This window comes from Mesoplodon mirus, assembly GCF_964341445.2.
Source record: "Mesoplodon mirus genome assembly, chromosome: 12".
Taxonomy (NCBI): Eukaryota; Metazoa; Chordata; class Mammalia; order Artiodactyla; family Ziphiidae; genus Mesoplodon; species Mesoplodon mirus.
In genome coordinates, this window is record NC_138988.1 from 16,665,827 (window position 1) to 16,687,620 (window position 21,794).

At 40.4% G+C, this 21,794-nt stretch overlaps 1 protein-coding gene across 1 annotated transcript in view; it reads left to right on the forward strand.

The window, feature by feature from the left end:
• Positions 1–21,794, forward strand: part of CNTN3 (contactin 3) — a gene marked incomplete at both ends in the record, with an annotated part of 238,294 nt that overhangs the window by 202,830 nt on the left and 13,670 nt on the right. The window contains 4 exons of the mRNA XM_082638599.1: positions 1,214–1,284; positions 2,240–2,474; positions 5,159–5,274; positions 17,812–17,995. Coding sequence (XP_082494725.1) covers positions 1,214–1,284; positions 2,240–2,474; positions 5,159–5,274; positions 17,812–17,995 — 606 coding nt within the window. The remainder of the gene's footprint in view (positions 1–1,213; positions 1,285–2,239; positions 2,475–5,158; positions 5,275–17,811; positions 17,996–21,794) is intronic.

The following is a 21,794-nucleotide window of genomic DNA, read 5'->3' on the forward strand; positions in this document are numbered from 1 at the left end:
CAATAATTTTGATTATGCTCTTTTACACGGGACAATGCATGTAATGTTTATGCCAGGTATTGTGAGAAATCGGGGAGCCCTGTCTGTCTTGGTGCTCAGTTCATTTATTCACACAACACGTATTCAGGAAGTACCTGCTGTGCACTGAGCACTTTCTAGGTACAGTGGGTACAGCTCTGAACATAGCAAAGACCCACCTTCAGGGAACTTATGCTCTAGGTGTGTCATGGGATTTACTAAGCATAAATTTCTCAGCATAAAAGCCTGTGTGAGGTTCATAAAGATTATCTCATAACAGGATTTGAGGATTTAAGTATGGGTCATCTTTATATAGAGCCAATGTTCTGAGAACTAAGTCTGTACTTGAAATAGTCACAAGTTGAATGTTCATGCTGACGTGGATGGACCTAAAGATTATCATACCAAGTGAAGTCAAGTCAGACAGAGAAAGACAAATATCATACGATATCACTTATATGTGGACTCTAAATAAATGATACAAATGTACTTATTTACAAAACAGAAATAGACTCACAGACATAGAAAATAAACTTATGGCTACCAAAGGGGGAAGGGGAAGGGTGGGATAAATTAGGAATTTGGGATTAACAGGTACACACTACTATATATAAAATAGGTAAACAACCAGGACCTACTGTATGGCACAGGGAACTATATTCAATATCTTGTAATAACCTATAAGGGAAAAGAATCTGAAAAAGAACATATATGTGTGTGTATATATATGTATACATATATATAACTGAATCACTTTGCGGTACACCTGAACAATTGTAAATCAACTATACCTCAATTTAAAAAATAGCTTTGAAACTGGGGGAAAAAAATGTCCATACGGGATTGATTTATCATCATCCGTGATGAATCACTTTTTCTTCTTTTATTAACCTTCACACTGAGTCATTGTTTTCTTACTGTTTGAGATATTTCGAATCTCTAATAATTTTATGCAAATATAAAGCATGTGATGATCTCCCTCAAATATATATATATACACATATATATGCACACACATATATACACACATATAATTGCATATATACACCCACGTGTGCATGTGCACACACACACACGTGTAATGTGCCAATGATCAAATTATTTTAAGTATTAAAAGTAAACAACATTGAGTCTTCTTTCAGATAAATATTACTAGATGCTAGCAGGGTTTCAGTCTTTCTTTCTAACCTTTCAGTGCCAGAAGTGCCTCCTTCAGATGCCAGTGGAGGAGGTGGGAGCCGGTCTGAACTGGTGATCACCTGGGATGTAAGTGTCTGCACAGCACCTGCCCCTCAGGGTGACGCTCTTCCCACACTCATGGCATCCTGGGTGGTGCTAGTGGTGGTGACTGGAACTAGTAGCTGATATTTTTGAGTGTTCATTCTGTGTTAATCATTGTTCCTAGCATTTTGCATATTTTTTCATTTTATCCTCGCAACATTTTTTAGATGAAAGCACTAAGGCATAGAGATGTTAAATAATTTGCCCGAGGTCATCTGGCTGGTAAACATAGGGGTGAGAGTCTAGTCCTGGCTGTTTACTCTGGAGCAGCACCTCTGGAGCTGCTCCCCTGCTGGTGATGCACACGCCACTTCTCCAGCCGGTGCTGCTTCCTAGCCATTCTCTCAGCCCTTGCTTTAAGTCATAATTAGGAAAAATATTAATTAACAAAGTCAGAAGGCACTAGAATTGTCTACATTATTTGAAGATATGGATGGAAAAATAAGAAGTCAAGAGATTATGGAGTGTCAATAGGAATTTTTGACATGATGCAAATACAGCTTTGAGTTTAATATATTGTTTTTATTTCCTTTTTTAAAGTTTTACTCTTTTGCTCTGAATTATCATGTCAATGTGTAGTTTTTTTCTATAAAATAAACATTGTGGATGAGATGATTTTTATTTGATTTAGAGATGCAGTATTTCAACTGAAAGTATATCTTTATTATTTGGAACTCAACTTGGGGCTGCAAGATGCTCAAAAATCTGAATAATTTAGGAAAATTCCAGTTAGTTATCTGGTGGCTATGAAAGAGTGGCATATGTTTATTTAAAAGCAGCTGACTGTCCCCCTGACCTTTTTCTTCGTTTTTAATCCAACCACTTAATACAATGTAGATTATTATTTGATGGCTTTTACAAAAGACTCCGCATTATAGCTGCATTTATTTTTGCCTTGCTCTCGTGTGAAAGCGTGAGTTAATATGCCTTTCCTTTACAGCCAGTCCCTGAAGAACTACAGAATGGTGAAGGTTTTGGATATGTTGTTGCTTTCCGCCCTGTCGGAGTAACGAACTGGATCCAGACAGTGGTCACATCTCCTGATACCCCAAGATATGTCTTTAGAAATGAAAGCATCCTGCCATTTTCACTGTATGAAGTTAAAGTGGGTGTTTATAATAACAAAGGTGAAGGACCATTTAGCCCAGTGACAACAGTGTTCTCTGCAGAAGAAGGTATGGAAAGGCTATGATTAGACAGATGGTCTTCAACTTAATGATTTTTTGACTTTACAGTGGTGTGAAGTGAGACACATTTCAGTAGAAATTGCACTTCGAGTTTCTAATTCTAATCTTTTCCTGGGCTAGTGATACGGAGTAAAATAATCTCTCAGGATGCTGGGCAGCAGTAGCTACAGCGCCTAGTCAGCCAGACAACCACAAGGGTAAACAATGGATATACTTAAAATTATTCTGTACCATGCAACCGTTCTATTTTTCACTTTCAGTCCAGTAGTCAATAAATTACAGGAGATACTCAACACTTTATTGTAAAATAGGCCTTGTATTAGATGATTTTGCCCAACTGTAGGCTAATGTAAGTGTTCAGAGCCTGTTTAAGGTAGGCTAGGCTAAGCTTTGCTGTTTGCTATATTAGGTATATTAAATGCATTTTCGACTTATGATATTTTCAAATTAAGATGTGTTTATCAAGATGTAAACCCCCCATCATAAGTCAAGAAAGATCTGTATGTCAGTTCCACACTTAATCAACCATTTGTGCTCCAAAAACCCATTTGGAAGTTCTTGGTGACTTCAGATATATTTCTTGAAAAGGAGAATGATTGAAGTCATAGTTACTAGTCCAGGTAATAAAGATCAACCATGCCTACTTGAAGTGTGAGACTCAATGGATAGTTAGAGGGGGTAATAATTAGTTAAAAATCTGCTTATGAGGAATACATTGAGTTCCAGTCTGTGAAGCAGGGAGCAGCACAGCCTTCTACAGCTTTCTTCTTTGGGAGGTAAGATTAAGATATTCTTTTTGAAGTGCCCTGGTCTGAAGTTTTGTAGTGGTTCCTAGACCTGAGAAAGAGGTTTTAGCAGGATGGAGAGGGAGGACCAGAAGTCTGACCTTGGGGAGGTATGGAATATGCAGGTTTGAGGATGGGTTTCACCAGTTCTAGTCGGTATAGATTCATACATACTCCACTCTGGACTCACTCCCTTTCTCTGCCTTTCTGTCCCAGAAAGTAATAGTAAAAATAATAGTAATGTTAGGAGAATCCTATGAAATTGCCATTTTATAGGTCAAAAGCAGCTGAATATTGGCTATCTCATGCGGTTCTAGCTAGTTAGAATGGCAGGAGCTAGCATGTATTGGATGCTTACTATCAGCCAGACATTACCTAATTTGAATTTTCCAAGGCAGAATGACAAGTAGGTACTATTGTTATTTCCCACTTACACAGGAGAAAACGGAAGCTTGATGAAAGAAATTAATGAACTTGTCAAAATCCATACAGACCTACTGAGCTAGTATTTTAACCCCGGGCCTTTGCTCTTGAGTAGTTTGAGCTCATGAAATACGATTTCACAGTATCTCCTCTGTCCTCCAAGCCTTACAGTAAATGGAGAAAGTGGGTCCAAAACAGTAAGGAGGCTCAATTTTTCGTCATACTGTCACCTCCTGTTTTTGTTCTCTTTTCCCACTGAGTTCTGAGAGAAAAAGGGAACAGGATTTTTAAATTTTTTGCAAAACCAAGAGCTTTTATATTCATAGCCAGACCCCATCTCCAAGAGTTGCTGAGAAGGATTATCATTACAAGAGCAGGTCAGGAGTCTGAGGGGTGATGGCAATTAAATTAACCAGGGAGTTTGGGTAGACGGGGTTGGGGGCGGGCGGCAGCTGGGAAGGAGGGACGGCCAGAGCCTTTTAGTATCTTCTTGCCTCCTGCACTTTCCTTCTCCTGTTTCCATTCTTGCCACCACTGATGATTTGGTTAAAGGTCTTCCTGTTCCAAATGTCAGAAACTGATTTGACTTGCCTTTTAAAAAAGCAGGGATTTATTGGAAATATACTCGCACCTTTCATTGAAGCCAAGAGAGAGGTAAATAGCAAACCTCATGAAGAGCCTTAATCAGAGAAGCTCTGGGCCCTCAGAAACCTAGGGCTTCTCTAGAGCACCAGGGCTGGATTGATTGGCCTCAAGTCTTCCTCGTTTCTCCAAAGCACGTTTCAAATTCTCAAGAGAAAAAAATCTAATAGGTCCATCCTTGGACCAGGGGTCTATCTCAGTATGCATCAGCCATGGCCAGGGAGCAGGATCCTTTAACGTAGAAATGGATACTGGGAAAGGACACATCTCTGCTTAGAGCTCCTAAGAGGAAAGAACCGCTGTGAGATCCATGAAGCTCCAAGAGCTCTCCATTACAAAGGGGATTTCTTCTTGTGTATTAAGCTCTGTGTGTGCTTATCTCCTCCAGAAGAGTATAGAATCTCATTTAACTTTGACCCTCTTGTGGCCTGGCTAGACAAGGCACTCACTAAATGCTTATTGAATAAATGAACTCTGTAGACCTTGACCTTTATTTGGAAAAACAAAAAATAACATAAAGTAAGTAGCACTTGTGGGCATAGGATTTCCCATAGGGACTGTGGGACAGAGAGGAGAGAAATAATGATGGGGAGGAAAGTAGGATACCAAGAAGGGAGTGCCAGAGAGGGAGCAAGTTGCTCTGGCTGTTCAGCAAGGAAAAGCCTGTGGCTGTGATGCTATCTCTTCCTAGGAAATGGAAAGTGACCAAGACATGGTTCATGTTTTCAAATATTTTTACAGAATATTTTACATGTTCAAATATGTTAAAATGCTTTTTTTAAAAAAATAAGAACTTCAGTATATTTTTCTGTTCCCAAATAGAGCCTACGGTAGCTCCATCTCAAGTTTGTGCAAATAGCTTGTCTTCCTCAGAAATTGAAGTTTCTTGGAACGCTGTTCCTTGGAAGTTGAGCAATGGACACTTACTCGGCTATGAGGTAATGTCTTTTAAAATTAATTAGCTCGTGTAAGTATGTTGCCACGCTACCTTGTCTGCTTTCATTTAAAAGTCTTCTTCACAATGACATCTTAGCTAAAGTCTGACTTTGGTTCAATTTTATCACCGTATTGTTCTGTGTGACTATCAACGGATATTGACTTTAACTCAACCAGTTGAATGAAAGTGACTTTAGTTGAGGTATAAAAGGAAAAAATAATAATAAAATGAAAGGAAATCATGTATCCTGTGGGCCTAATCTGTAGCTAGTTTGGCTAAAAAATAAGAGTGAGATCGAAACATAGTATTTAAGTTCACTGGGTGTATCTGCTAATAGCTCTTCCAGTGCTTTGTCTTATTTTCTTGGTGGGCTTGCTACTTCTAGGCTCTAGAGAAGTCAGCCTTGCATAGCATGTAATTCTTGCCTTCAAATCATTGCCTTTGGTGAAATAAGATGAAAGGTCTGAAACGGCATAACGCAAGACCAAATGTAATGAAGTTCAGAATAGGCCACACAGAAAGTGGTTGAGGGTTGAGTGACCTTGAAAGGTTTCATAAGGGTAGTAAGGTTTAACAGGACTTCAAAGAAAAAAATAAGTAAACGTAGAGAAAGTGGAAACATTCCAGACTGAGCATGGCACATTGAAAGAGTGGAAGGAGTACAGGTCCACCTGCAGCAGGTGGTTCCTGTAGGGCAGGTGATGGTAGAAGGGTACGGCGGGGCCAGGTCACAGACGGCTCTGAATGTTAAGAAGAACCATTCTGGACTGGGCTCCATGTTTAGGGTGGAGCAGTTAGAGAAAAGTGGGAGCAGTTAGAGAAAAGTGGGAGCAGTTGAGCTGAGAGCTGACAAGATAAAAAGCGAAGTCTTAAGAAGGTTTCTGTGACGATGACACTGTGGTAGCCACAGCTGTGATTTCACCCCGACCCACAGCCATCTTCTTAGCAAGCTTCCCTCCTGCTTCTAATTCCTGATTCAGTGGCACATTTACATGCACGTGTTTGCAATACAGGACCGTGTACCCTGCCACTTGCCAACATAACCCCAGTGACTGCACGAGGGTGGCCACTTGCCCAAAGGCAGCTGGCCCATGGACAGTTAAGCTGAGCTAGTCAGATTCTTTTTTTTTTTTTTTTTTTTGGCGGTACGCGGGCCTCTCACTGCTGTGGCCTCTCCCGTTGCGGAGCACAGGCTCCAGACGCACAGGCTCAGCGGCCATGGCTCACGGGCCCAGCCGCTCCGCGGCATGTGGGATTTTCCCAGACTGGGGCACGAACCCGTGTCCCCTGCATCGGCAGGCGGACTCTCAGCCACTGCGCCACCAGGGCAGCCCTAGTCAGATTCTTGTTTGAAGTATTGAAGCAAGCAGCTTAGAGATTGTGTTTAGTGAGCATAATGCAGTGATATGTCAAGTTTAGGACCCAGTTCAGACTTCCCAAGTGAAGGCCATGGGCAGATAGGACAAAGCTGATTTACAGAGATGAGCTGGAGCAGACATACTCTCATGCAGCCCTAAAGGATGGAGGCGACAAGGACCCATGGAGCTTAAAGAGCAAAATAGAAGAGCTCTTTGACAATTGTCCAGTTCTTGAGTTGGCTATTCTCTTTCTCATAATGTCACCTTGTCCTCTTTTTCAGCCAGCTCCCTTTACATTTGAACTTGAGAGAGTTCCTGGTCCTTATAATCAAACAAGCAGTGACTTGAATAAATTAAAGATAAAGTAGAGAAAGGATTGGCTAGAGCAGTGATGCTCAAAGGATGCACCATGGGCCACCTTCACCACAATTACCTAAATTTTTGCTGAAGATGAGCCCCCAGAATCCTCCCTGGGCCCACGGAACCCAAACATCTAGGGGTGGGTGTTGTGAATGTGCATTTTTAGTAAATACCCATAGGGAAACATCTTCCTGCACACGTATGTATAGGAAGCCCTGGTCTTGATACAGAGGCCCTGGTCTTGACAGAGACCCTGATCACAGACAGAGCTGTCCAGACTTAAGGAAACCGAAGTGATACTGAGGAAGCAAAACACCATATAAATATAGCAGAGCAACTTGATCAGTATCTTAAAGGAAGCCAGGAACACTTGGATGGGAAATTCCTTTAATTCCCTGACAGTGAGTAGAAGCAGTGAAAGATAGTGGGCAACCAATAGTAGCTCCCCAATGATTAGAGAAATGGCATTAACAGGAATGGTAAGTGAGACGGAAGGAACACAGATATAAAGGAGCATAATCCTGAGGTCACACCTGTGCCACATCCCAACTCTGCCACTCACTGTGCTGGAAAAGTTATATAAATTCTGTGAGCCTCATTTTCCTCACCTGCAGAATGGGAGCAATGGGCCTAACCTAATTAGGATTTTGAGAGGATTGAATGAGATTAGGCACCTGTGCTTCTTACAGTTTCTGGCTCATAATAATAAGCAATGAATAAGTGTGAGCCATGTCCCAGAAGAATTTTTCAGATATTAATTTATAGATTTCTCCCCAGTAACTATTCTCAAGCAGTTCTTCAACTCCAAGCTCTTTTGCCTCATGAGAGTTTGTGACGGCTATCAAGATGGGGGTGCCTGTGAGATCCCTTCCTTCCTCGCTTTGTTTCCAAAGCTCAAGCCTTTAAGGAGATTATTTCACGTATCCTAGAGGGTGAAGAGAGAGAACATGCCACAGAGGAAAAAATACAAGAGAAATTTCAGGTGACCTTGGAGGAAACGAAGATCTGAGGCTTACAAAATCTCGTGGGTCCCACAGCTTTCTACTTGGCAGTGCCCAAGTTGGTGGCCAGACCACAGAAGGGAACACCTGTGCTTCCCACACTCAGCAAGGACTTCTTATTCCCCAAGCATGGCAGAACTGCTGGGCCTAAAGGGATCAGACCAATGTAACAGTAAGTTATCTTGGCCAGGCTTTGGGAAGGGAGCCCCAGGAGTGATTGAAATCGAATTTTCCATTAGCTGAGCAGGGTATGAAATTCAGTGTTAAATCAAATTTACTTAAAATAAGTGAGCACATTTTGCATCCCTCCAACAGCAGACTGAAGTACACATCCCCCATTCATAACTTTGTCCTTTACAAACTGTATGATAGGATCATAATTTCTGACCTGGTTGTAGCTTGTGAAGTAGTTAAGAGAAATAAGCAAGAGACTATATATAGGGCTTCCCTGGTGGCGCAGTGGTTGAGAGTCCGCCTGCCGATGCAGGGGACACGGGTTCGTGCCCCGGTCTGGGAGGATCCCACATGCCGCGGAGCGGCTGGGCCCGTGAGCCATGGCCGCTGGGCCTGCGCGTCCGGAGCCTGCGCGTCCGGAGCCTGTGCTCCGCAGGGGGAGAGGCCACAGCAGTGAGAGGCCCGCCTACCGCAAAAAAAAAAAAAAAAAAAAAAAAAAGAGACTATATATAAATGGGCTTTGTGGGCTTCCAAGCACCACAGGAATGTTACCAGTCACTGGCAATTGTTTTGACAGCTCGGGGGCAGGTAGATGCTGATTTTAGAATATATCAGTTTAAGCTGATCATGAGTCATCCAGATATGCATACTCTCTAAGAAAGTAGAATTATACCACTGTGGCTCAGGTCAGGAGAGAGAGGTTGATTGAACAAGAGAGAAAACCAAGGAGTCCAAGGAGTGCCACTGTAGTATCTCATGAAGTCCACACCATTTTTGTTTTGTTTTGTTTTTGCGGTACGTGGGCCTCTCACTGATGTGGCCTCTCCCGTTGTGGAGCACAGGCTCCGGACGCGCAGGCTCAGCGGCCATGGCTCACGGGCCCAGCCGCTCCGCGGCATGTGGGATCCTCCCGGACCAGGGCACGAACCCGCGTCCCCTACATCGGCAGGCACACTCTCAACCACTGTGCCACCAGGGAAGCCCCACACCATTTTTGAATTATACAAACCTGCCTTCACATCCACTGGGACAGAATATAAGCTCCAGCAGCGACAGGGGCTTCTGCCTGTTGGTTCACTGATGTATCCCAAGTGCCAAGAGTTGTATCTGGCACACAGGAGGCAGGCAAAAAATTCATGTTGGTTGAATGAATGCAATTTTGGCTCCATTATCTTACTGCTGTCTGGCTTTGAGCAGATTACGAATGCTCTCCAAGGCCCAGTTAAAACAGTAAGTAACTGTCAGCATCACTGGAGAAACTCTAAGTGAGATAAAGCAGCCCTTGTGAAAATGGCCCCAAGAGACTTCGGGAGCTTCTCCTTTTCTGTTTTGAATATTGGGCACTGGGATACGATTTCACTGAAAGGGGCAATTTGAAAACCAGTGAGGTGATACAGAAAGACGTAGCACGACTGAGTGTGGGACTCAGTGCTGTTGTCTGTGTTGCTACTGGTGCTGCTGTTAGGTGGTGGGCGAACGGACGAGGGCCGATGAGCATATGGGACTTTGCTGGAAATTAATGATGACACCTTGCCTATCTGTGTGAAGAGGAGCAATTTCACACCCAATGGAGCCTGAATACAGTATTGAAAGGAAACAACTAGTGGGAGTTTGTTCCCCAAGTGCTTGGTATGTATGAAAAGAAAGAAACAAGCTCAGGAAAAGGTATACTAATTGGGGCAACTTAAGAAATAAGTTATATAATTATGCCAAGATAAAAATATGTATTTTCATAGTCTCAATAATGATTTAAACAGTAACCTGGAAGAATAAGTGACTTAGCAGAGTATTTAACTATCAGGCATATGGCTAACTTTCTGGGTTGCAGTTTCCCCGGTGTGGCTTTACAACTGTTAATAGCACCTGCTTCCCTCTCATCACATGCCAGGTGGCGTGCTGAGCACACGTCATCATTAGCATCTGGACTAATTTCTGATTTGACCAAGTAGTCGTCGAGGAGCTCATTTCCCTGGGCTCCAATTTATTTCATCTTCTAAGGCACAACACTCAGGTTCAGATCTTTTCTTGTGCCCTTTGCATAGGAACAAGAGATACGTACAGACAAGATAAAGAGGATGCAGATGATTTAAGTTCATGGGTAGTGGGTGTCTGAGGAACAAAAGCTCCAAAGTTCTAGCTTGGTATATACAGTCCATTTCTTTAAAGTCATTTTGTGTCTTGAGAAGATAAAACTTGGGAGAATGACCTTGATAAGTGATGGAAACAAAAATCTATACTTGGGAAGTACTACAGGTAAGCATATTTCTGGGACTGTTGCAGGAGGGGGACCCCTTCCAGGGCCCGAGAGTGGACTCTTGTCTAACACTCAGAAATGAAGTGTCCAGAGAGACTCAAGTGCTGACAAAGCAAAAGACTTTTTTGGGAAGGGGCTCCCGGGTGGAGAGCAGCTGGTAAGGGAAGCCAGGAGAACTGCTCTGTCATGTGACTCGCAGTCTCGGGTTTTATGGGAATGGGGTTAGTTTTGGGGTTATCTCTGGCCAGTCACTTTGACTCGGGGTCCTTCCTGGTGGCGCATGCATCGCTCGGCCAAGATGGATTCCAGCGAGAAGGATTCTGGGAGGTAGGCGGGACATCTGGGCTGGCGTCTCCTCTTTCCTTGTGACCTTTCCCGAATTCTTCCGGTTGGTGGTAGCTTGTTAGTTTCGCATTCCTTACCAGGACCTCCTGTTGAAGATAACTCATGCAAGTGGTCACTGTGGTGCCTGGCCAGGGTAGGCCTTTTCAGTCAGTGTTTCCCCGGGAGGGGGGGCGAGGGGCAGTTGTAGATTTTTTTTAAATGTTTGGCAGCAAAATAGAACTTGGGTAGGGAGGGAGGGGAACATAGTAAATTTATTTATTTTTAATGTGTGGCAGGGGAACATAACTAAAAATGTGTACAGAAGGCCAAACTAAAACTTCACTGATACCTCTATCCTACCTCCTGTTCTAAACAGCTGTACAAAACGTGTTTAGCTCCTAACATTTTAATTAGAATGGAAAAAGATGTCAAATATTTGAATACTTTTTTGAGAATACAAAAATTCCACTGGAAGAAACAAAGACATACGGAGAGAGTCTAATTCCTTACTATCAGGCAGAGAATTAACTTCACTCTAGAACGAGTCACATGTACATAGGAAAATTGGATAGAGGCAATTCAGGCCCATTTAAATAAACAGGAAGGCAGCAAAAATGAATTGAGTAAATAAAATGCAGACTTTCTGGACGTGGTGGAAGGATTTGTTACGCCGGAGAGAGCAGTAAGTGTGTGTGTGAGTGAGAGCCACCCAAACAAAGCTGGGTTTGTTATTAGGCAAATATGGCCCCTACCAGACTGTGGCTCAGCACTGAGGGATCCAGGGGAGTAAATATCCCAGCCTCTCTCTCCTCGCACCAGCCCGTCTCCTGGCTTCTCTGTTTCTGAATTCAGGTTCGCTGCTCTCCTCTCAAAAGCCAGTACTCAAGAGACAAGTGCTGGTAGGAACGGAAAAGTCGCTTTATTCAGGAGGCCAGCAAACTGGGAGGATGGCGAACTTGTGTCCAAAAACCAACTGTGAAGATTCTGCTTGACCATGAAAGTTTTTAAAGGGAGAATCATTTGGGGAGGACTTCAGGGTCTTCATTTATCTTCCACTGTATGCAGACTTTCTTCTGACTGGTTGGTGGTGAGGTAAACAGGGCTGTGCTCCAGGAAACTTGTGCTCAGGCTGAAGTTACCATCCTCCACCTGGGCGGGGGCCTTAGTTCCTGCAGAAGAACTCAAAGGTATTGTTAGGTATATTCCTTGAGGTGGAAGCAGGACCCTGTGCCTCTACTCCCACCCCATGCACTATTATTTCTTGCCGCTTCTCCTTTGTTTCTGTATTCCCTCCCTTCCCTGATAAGCAGTTATTTGAATCTGCCCTTTGGAACTCAGGGTAGGTCACGGAAGCTAAATGAAGCCTATTTCCTGCAAACAAGAAACAGGGTATACAGAAAGGGTTTGTACTGGGAGGGCCATACAGGGTCCCGCTCCATTTCCTCTCCATCCAGTGAGAAGCCAGAGGGTCAGCAAGCTTGGTATGTAACTCACATAGGTCAGCCCTCCAGGGACTGAGAGCTAAGTAAAGAAGAGTAGGAGATAGATCTGGATGTGTCTTCTAAAACCTGTCGAATGCATTTGCCTGCCTGATATTTATTGAAATGTGTTTTGTCTAGCAGCTAAGATGAAATATTTGTCTTCCTGAAAATCTATAAGTATACACAAAATTATTTCAGTCTATTCCGACTAAATGCCTGTACTTTAATGGCTAAATAAGGTGCCATTTTTCAATATATTATTTTTATAAACTGCATTTCATTTTAAGGTTAAGTGAAATCTCTGATACTGTGATATGAAGGACTCCTCACAGCAGGGACATTAGCTTTTGGAATAACCAAATTATTTTCAGAAATAGAGATAGCATTTTAAATCCTGACATTCCTCAAGTTTGTTTCTGTTTACTTACCGATATAAAAATATATTAGCTTGTGAAAGGGTATTATGGTTCTGAAGAAAAAATTATTATCAAGAAATTGGAGCCCCAGTGTTTTATAGGCACATAGAATATTAGGACTTGAGTAACTAGCTTGGTGAATTAAGGAAAAAAAAAATCTTCCTCTCTGCTCTATCCACAAAACAGTTCTGACACCAAAAATGTGGGTTTTTTTCTCTGCACCAACCAGTTCTCTGACACCAGCTGGGTGTCCTAAAATTCAATTCAATTTTGACCCTCTGTACCTAGAGTTAGCTTCAGATCCTACAAATTGAGGGTTCAGTCCCACAAGACTGCCCTGCCCCCCTGCCACACACACACAAACATCAGATGCCAGTCACAAGTCCAGCCCTCCTCTGATCAACTGAGGGGTTCCCACAACCCCCTCCTTGGGTTTGATAACTTGCTAGAATGGCTCACAAAACTCAGGAAAGCGCTTTACTTACCATTATCCATTTATTGTAAAGGATACAACTCAGCAACAGCTAAATGGAAGAGGTGTGTAGGGCAAGGTATGTGGGAAGGGGCACAGAGCTTCCATGCCCTCTCCGTGCCCTCCACTCTCCCAGCACCTCAGTGTGTTCACTTACTTGGAAGCCCTTCAAACTTTTCATTTAGGTTTTTTTTATGGAGGCTTCACTGCATAGGAACGATTGATTAAGTCATTGACTGTTTGTTAACAAAATTAAATCAACCTCCAGCCTTGTGTCAGGAGGTGGGCCTGAAAGTTCCAACCCTCTAATCACAAGGTTGGTTACCCTGGCGACCAGTCTCCATCCTGAAGGTACCCAGGAGCCCGCAGCCACCAGATGTCTCATTAGCATACAAAAGACACTTACCACTTCTGAGATTCCATGGGTTTGGGGGGAGCTGTGTGCAGAGACCAAATACATATTCTTAGGTGTCTCTGTGGTGGGAAGGAGGGAGGCATTTTTAAACTGCCTGTGTTTAAGTCATTCAAGAATTCACCAATATTGGGTATTTAGTGTGTACAAGCTTTGACCCAAGCGGCAGAGCTATGGTGATGACCAAGACAAACCTGCCTCCAGAACACGATTCCACCTTAGCATTTGCCCCTCCTGCTGTCTTCTGTGCCAAGGGATGCAGTTGCTGGCACTGGTGCACACTCGCACTAGCAAACCAAGGCAGGGTGACCCGCTACTGATGGAGAGAGTGGCCTGTGTCTCTCAGGCCGGGTGATGAAAAATTGTTGAGAGCCACAATTCAGTCTTAACCACCTTCTCCTTTGGAGTGGATTTACCTTTTATTTTTCCTCCCTCTGAACTCAGAGTGAATCTACAACATGAAAATATCTGCATTTCTTTGGTTCTGGAAAATTCTGAGACACTTTCTCTTTTATTGTTGCCTTTTCCTTAACCTCTCCTTCTGGAGCTCTGGTTGGAAAATTTCATTCATCTGCAGTGTTTTTTAACTTGGCTTTCATAATTTTTCTTTCCTTCTCCATGTTCTGGATTTATTCATTCTGTCTTCTACCTTCCAGTCTTCAGCTCAGTCGTAGCACTGACTTCTTTTTTACTATTGTATTTTTCAGGTGTCAGAATTCTACTTGATATTTTTTAGATTCGCCCCATCTTTTTTCTTCATCTCCTATTCTTGCATTATAAATTTAGTCCCTTCTTTGGTAAATTTGAACATTTTAAATATACTTATTTTAAGATCCATGTCACCTAAATGTATAATAGCCAGTCCCCTGTGGTCCAGTCTGCTGACTTTCTTTCTTGTTAGCAGGGTTCCTCATGTGCTTTGTAATATTTCTGTCTCTGCTCATCTTTTGTAGATGCTACCTTCATGTTCTGACAATGTTATATTAATTCTTTTCTGCACAATTATATTTTCAGAGTTTGTTCCTTCAGCCTGGACACATTTCCTTTCTTCATCCCTGTGTTGTGGTTGTGCCTATAAAATCCAAAGTAGTGTGGAGCTATATTCTGTCCTCTCAAGTGTAGAACTTTTACCATTTAAACCCAGAACACAACTGAGAGGAAAAATGGCGTCTTTTCTTCTTGGCTTTTTCCTCTATAAAAAAACAAAACAAAACAAAAAAACTATCCTCGTATAAATATTTTTGAACAAAATTTTATAGAACATAACTGATTTGTTATTTACATAATAAAAATATCTATCCTTGTATAAATATTTTTGAACAAAATTTTTATAGAACATAACTGATTATTACTTGGAAATATATATGTCACTGCTTTATTTATGCTTTAGTTATATGCATATTTATTCAACTTTTAAAGTAAAGCTATTTAAGAAGATTATATAATAAATTTGAACTAATATCATGCTCAATTTTGGCACTAATTTTCTCTATGATTAAATATTTCTAATACCTGTCAGAAACTGATATCTAAAAGTAAATCTCTCATTCTGATACATGGAGATTGGTTAAAGTACTTCAGAAACAAACTGCTGTCAAGAGCTTTCAAGCACCTTCTGTGAACTGATTTATAAAAGATAATCCATATGCCAATTGAAAATTATTTTTATTTCTTCTTTAAATCAGTCTCCTAAGGAATGATTTTTTAGGCAACTTATATTGAAGTAACTTGAATACAGAAACAATGGCGCACGGATGGAAACCTAACAAGAGGCCAGTGTGTATCACAGGATGATCTTGATTGAGTTACTTGACTTCTCCCTGCCTTTGTCATTCCATGTGTTGAGTGACAATTATTAAAGCTCATAATTATGTTTTCTTTTTCCCAATCTATGCTATATCCTAGGCCACAAGTTTTCGGGCTGACTACAGTGTTTTATTATAATTATCGATTATTTGTCATTCTTAGTTTAATAACTAGACAATGCTTTAAAGAGCAGGGAGTGTCTTATCATTGTAGAGTCATCTAAACCTAAGCAATACCTCCATTGTTTACAGTTGGTGAATTTAGAATGTATGTGAGTTGTCGGTATCCATTAACAATTTGCCGAGTGTGGCTTTATAAAAGACAGTTTGGCGTGTTATCTTTAATTAATGAATAAAATCTATGTGGTTTTCTTTGATAATAGTAAAAGGTATCTGTCATATATGTGGATGTTTTTTGCTAATTTATATTTGATGCTTTAAAGCTGTAGGAGGTGCATATTCAATTTAGTCCTAATTATTTGGGTTTACGTCCTCCTTTCAAGGTTTTTCTGAAAACTAATACTTCTTTCCAGGGAAAATGCACATATACACATACATGAGCCCAGCATTTTGCATGAATTTAAGGGGGCCTTGATATCAATATAAATATACATGCATAATATACACACACATATACATGCACATTTATAGGGAAAATATTGATCTTGCATGATATTAATATGCTAATTTGGGATTATTATTGAAAAACCCAAGATTTTATATTTTGCTGCTAATCTTTTTTAAAGAAATAATTTTATAGTTGCTCACTTTTTAAAAGTAACTTTAGGTGTATTTTTCTCAGAGGCCTGAAATGGGTTTACCGTATGCAACCCATAAACACGTTTTGTTTAGCCCACAGACAAATGGGGCCAACTCTAAATTTGGGACATTTCACATTAAAATCAGGATTTTTGCTTTCTTTTAAAAAAAGACCTGTAAACACTGGGTCCATCTTCCCTCCATTGACCAGAGAGCTGTGTAGAGGCTCCATTACGAAGATGGAACGTGCCTGTCTCTTTTGCCGCAGTTCCCACACATCTCTACTGCCTTCATGACTGATGGCTGAGCATCGATTGCCGTTTTCATTGTGCTCAAGCAGCCGTTTACTTACAGAAATTATAGAAATGGTTTCCTGTTTTCATATTTTGCTATCAAAGTAGAAAAATGAAAGTCAAACCAAAAGGGCAAAGACTGCAAGAAAAACAGGAAAGTGCCTATTTCTTTCTTTTAAAAAAAAAATAAATTTATTTATTTATTTTTGGCTGTGTTGGGTCTTCGTTGCTGTGCGCACGCTTTCTCTACCTGCGGTAAGCAGGCTTCTCATTGCAGTGGCTTCTCTTGCTGCAGAGCACGGGCTCTAGGCTCCTGGGCTTCAGTAGTTGTGGCACACGGGCTTAGTCGCTTCGCGGCATGTGGGATCTTCCTGGACCAGGGCTCAAACCCACGTCCCCTGCATTGTCAGGCGGATTCTTAACTACTGCGCCATCAGGGGAGCCCCAAGTACCTGTTTCTTTAGGAAAGTAAAAAATATGTACTCAGTCTGCTTTATGTATTTGTGTTAAGTGTCCAGCCCCTGCTTTAGATGGTCAGATGGTGATATCTGGTCTCAGCACAAGGAATAGTTGCACTTTTCATGAGCCATTTGTTTGGTGGTTTTGTTGCTGTTTTTATTTTATGAAGGATCCAAACTGTCTAGCAAAGCATAGCAGGACTTTATAGCATAATTGAAGTTCACCGGGGAACATGTCTTATTATTGTATTTTTCTACTTTTATTTCTTTATTTTATCAAATACTCTCAAAACATTTTTATATTTTTATACTGTAAATGTATATATCTTTATAAGCAGTCTCAGATCATTTTGCACAATTCACAATAATGAAATACAAGTAAAACATTTCAATATATCCACATATTAACCTATGTTACCTACCTTCCTGTTCTCTGCAGCAGCTCTGCATACTCAGGGGTCTTGGTGACACTTGGCCATCACTGTAGGACAAGCCAGTGGCCAGCTGGCTTTTCAGTGGTCTTTGCTCTGACAGGTCCCTTTCTTCACAGAAGGCATCTTCACCATCCGTCAGAGTTAAGCCTAGCTACCAGCCTTCCAGCGTTGAGCCTGAGCCAGGTTGATTAGGGTCTGAGAAGGAGAAGCAGCTCACTCTGTTAGAAATGTAGATTTTTTTTCCTTCATTTTCCCTTTTATATGGCTATGGGCTAGTAGCATGTAGCACTTACTGTCTTTGAATTTATCTGGTTTATTTGTGTACTTATTATCTGTCTCCCCCAGGAGTCCCTTTTCTTTCACGTCTGTGGCACAGAGCCTAATGCAGCACCTAGCACATAGTAGGTCCTTAAAAAACTACTTGTGGGACAAATGATAAAGTAAATAAATTACAGTGCCCATTGTAATAAAAATCACTTAATGTAAAGAATGCTGTTTTCTCAATCCTTCTCATCTTTTATGTTTTCTGTCCACCAGGTGCGGTATTGGAAGAATGGAGAAGAGGAATCATCAAGCAAACTGAAGGTGGCAGGAAATGTGACATCGGCCAGGCTCCATGGCTTGAAGAGCAACTTGGAATATTACACGGCTGTCCGGGCTTTCAACAGTGCTGGTACCGGTCCCTTTAGTGCCACGGTTAATGCAACCACCAAGAAAACTCGTATGTATCTTCTGATTTTTTTAACGTCAAAAAAATACTTTGCATTTAAAATGGTAGCCTTCTTTATCACTTTAGATGGACAACACAAGTCAGTAAGCCCAATGAATGAGGTAAACCTAACTCCAATCCCTTGTAAACTCAGAGGCACACATACATGTCTTCCTGATACCCCTAAATCTTCAGTTAGAAACCCCATGTGAAAATGAATGTGCACCTTTTGAAAAATTTTAGAGTGGGATGTTTAGTCAAGTCCATCCACTTTTCTTTTAAAATGTGATCAAGCTAATTGGTTTATTTCATGTATTTTTAGTTCTCCAAAGCTTGAGGATTTTTGATAAGCATGAATAACTTAAAGTTCAGGCCAAAGAATCAAGAGTGATTTTTTTCTTCTTTTCTTTCCTACTTATTCAAAAGAGGGCAATGTACAATAAAAGGTTACCAGCCAAAGGTGTTGGTTCACATGAATATATAGATATTTTTTAAAATCTGACCAGAGATGTCAGTCAGTGTTGCCTTCAAAGCTGAATCTTTGTTAGCTGTGTATTCACAGGTACATTCACAAGTACCAATTATGAGCTATACATTAACCTGGCTTTAAATTAGGCTACAGAAAAATCAGTGATTTGCAATTTTGTAGTCTTTCACATATTTTTCCATGAAACTGATAGCACCAGTGTATATTTAGTTATTGTATTGTATTGCTACTTTCTCACAATGCAACCATTTGAATTACTCTTGTCATCATCATCATAGCTAATAGCAATGGAGAACATTTTATGTTCACATGCTTTACATGTATTCCCACACCTAAATTTCATACCTACCACATGAGGTAGCTGTTATTTTTACTTCTTTTTGAAAGATGAGGAATGTGGGCATGACAGGATTAACTTTAATTTTAAAATAATGGTGCAATAAAACAATTTTTCTTCTTAATTTATTTTCAAAATTAATTAACCCAGTAAAAATGTTTTTTTAACTGGCCCTATATGGGAATGAGACAGTTATTTTGCTTGACTGCCAATTTCATTAATGCATTTCTATTTCCATATATAATTCCCAAACTTTCGTGAGAACATACGTTGGCTGGCTAAAATTGCTAAGAACAATAATATAAAATCTAATTTTATTGCTCGTGTTATTTATGGGTAAGGTAAAATATATATAAAACACAATTCTACTATGGATTTTCATTAACCAGTGTTAATTTGATCAGGAAAATTCATATTTTTACCTTTGTATTATCTATTGAAAAGAGAGTTTGGAGAGAAAGTTTAGCAACCAAGCATTTTCATCCCTTTAAGTAGCATATTTATAAGCAACCAACTAATGTGGTAATTAATTATCCTTCACTAATTATTAGGAGAAGCCTGACACCATCTCTTATAACACATGGTTGGGGTTAGACCAAGGGGTGTGTAGGTTTGGCAATAAACTGAAAATATTCTGCGTTTAGAACTTTTCGCTAAATGTGTTTGGTATTCCCAGTAGTGCTTCTGAATTAGTAAGATTTAAATATACATCATTATTATACGTTCAAAGCACAGATTCAAAAATTCTGATTGCACTGATGCATGCATACAAGCTTATCTGGCTCTTTCCTCTGACTTAATAATTGATGTGATTACTCGCTAAGAAATTATGATTGTAAAAGACTGTGTGACATCATCATGGAATCAGTGAAGAGCTTAGTGAATTGGTTAGACAGAAGGAAGAGGTTGATTATAAATCAATAGGAATTTCATGGTAATGTACAGTGAGTGAAATAGAATTATAAAAAAAGCAAAACCCTTTAAAATTTAAAGATAGCATGTAAATACCCAATCTAAAGTAGGAATTTGCAGGTTACAGTAATGATGGTGATTATGATTTTAATGACTAACACTTACAGAGCAATTTCCAGTCTCTGTTCTAAGTATGTTTCATGTATTGATTCTTAATTCTCACAGCAACACCGTGACTTGGAAACTATTAGTAGTCTCACTTTAGAGACGATGCGGAAGCACATAGAGGTTATATAACTTTCCTGAGATCACAGAGTAAGTAGCAAGAGAGCCGTACAAATCCAGACATAGTCTTAACCACTGTGCTAGCCTCTCTTTCAACCATATAATTAGAATGTTCATGTCATATATAGCACCAGTATTTATTGGGATTTTACTCTGTGTTTAGGAAGCAGGTAAGGTGATCAAAGATAGACAGGACTTCTGTGCTCATGGACCTGGAGTCTCATGGGAATTCCAGTAATTGAACAAAATCCCCCCTGCAAATGATACATTCCTATTGCCCCCATTTCACTGGAGTCTGCATGTGGGGCTGTAGGTGTTATTAAAGAAAGGTTTCCTACTTTGAGTGGGAAATTCATAGAGATAATTAAAATCCCTAATTATTCTAAGATTGTGTATAAAGACCATTGTTAAGTTTTAAATTTTACATTCATAATTTTTCTAATGTACCAAAATACAAGTAAGACAGTCTTTGAAAACTATTTCTAATCTTGTTTTATTGGCAGCTCTTAATAATCATATTAACGTTTGACATGGTGTTAGCTTCAAATCCTAGTTATGAATTTTAATAAGGCCTTTGTGATTATCACTATGAAGAGAATTATTGTCATGCTTCAGGCATAAAGATCAAAGATAACATCTTTGAGTCTTTGCTTGCTATCTGTCTTCCCCTCTGGATTGTAAACTTTATGGGGAAAGAGTCCCTCTGTGTCTGTTCACCCAGCCCCAGTGCCCAGCCTGGCACTGGGAGCCACTCATTAAATGTTTACTGGGTAGCCAGATGGATGAATGAAATCTAAAGAAGCAGGCCAGCCTGAAGTACTATTATTAATCCCATGTACTTCCTCTTGACTGAACATGGTGAATTCAGAACACTTACTGGAGTCCTTCACCATCTTAACTTAAAATGTGCAAGTTTCATGTACTTGTAATCATGGAATTCTGTATGCGAGGCTTTACATCCATACAGATCTTGGGTGATATTTTTGATTAATGTAAATAATACAAGGATTCTCAGGTTAAGTACTGTAGCTTCCATTAAACACTTAATTTTTGATATCCAAATACTTGTGTTTTTTTGAAGCATTTCTAAGTTAAACACTAATTAGCCTCTTTAAGTAGTCAAAGATGGATTTTTGTTACTTGCAACCCAAAGAGAGCTAACTCTTAAGAACATCTTTTATCTAAAGGCACTGATGAGGAAAAATTGCAGATAGCATATAAATGACTAAATGGAACGGCTTCTAAAAGGAAACATACTGAGAAGTTTATGTTCGGAGATTGCAAGAAAGAATGTGGAGGGCAAATATTCTGCTTTGTATGACTGAAAAGTCAAGTGGTAATTGTGGCTTTCAGTATGGATGAATTTAGCACTCAACATCCTCAACAATCACCTAGCATCTCAAATTGATTATTTCTAAAACTAAGTTCTTTAAATCATCCACCCCATTTAAAACCTGGCCCTTCTACAATATCAATATTCCCCATCTTGGTAAATTCAATCCTGTTATTGCAGTTGCTCAGCCACAAAAATTTTGGGGTCATTCTCAACTCTTCTGTTTCTCTTATACCCTGCATCTGGTCCAGAATCTGCCTTCTACAAGAATCTGCCACTTATTAAGGCATTCACGGCAGTCGCCCTGGTACAAGTTGGTACAACCCTCACATGGATCAGGGCAGTGGCCCTTTATCATTCAGCCCATCTGCCTTTGTCTCCCTTAGGCCAGAGTGGTAGTGATGATGTCGCTTCTCTGCTCAGAACCTTCCAATCACTTTCCATCCCACCCCAGATA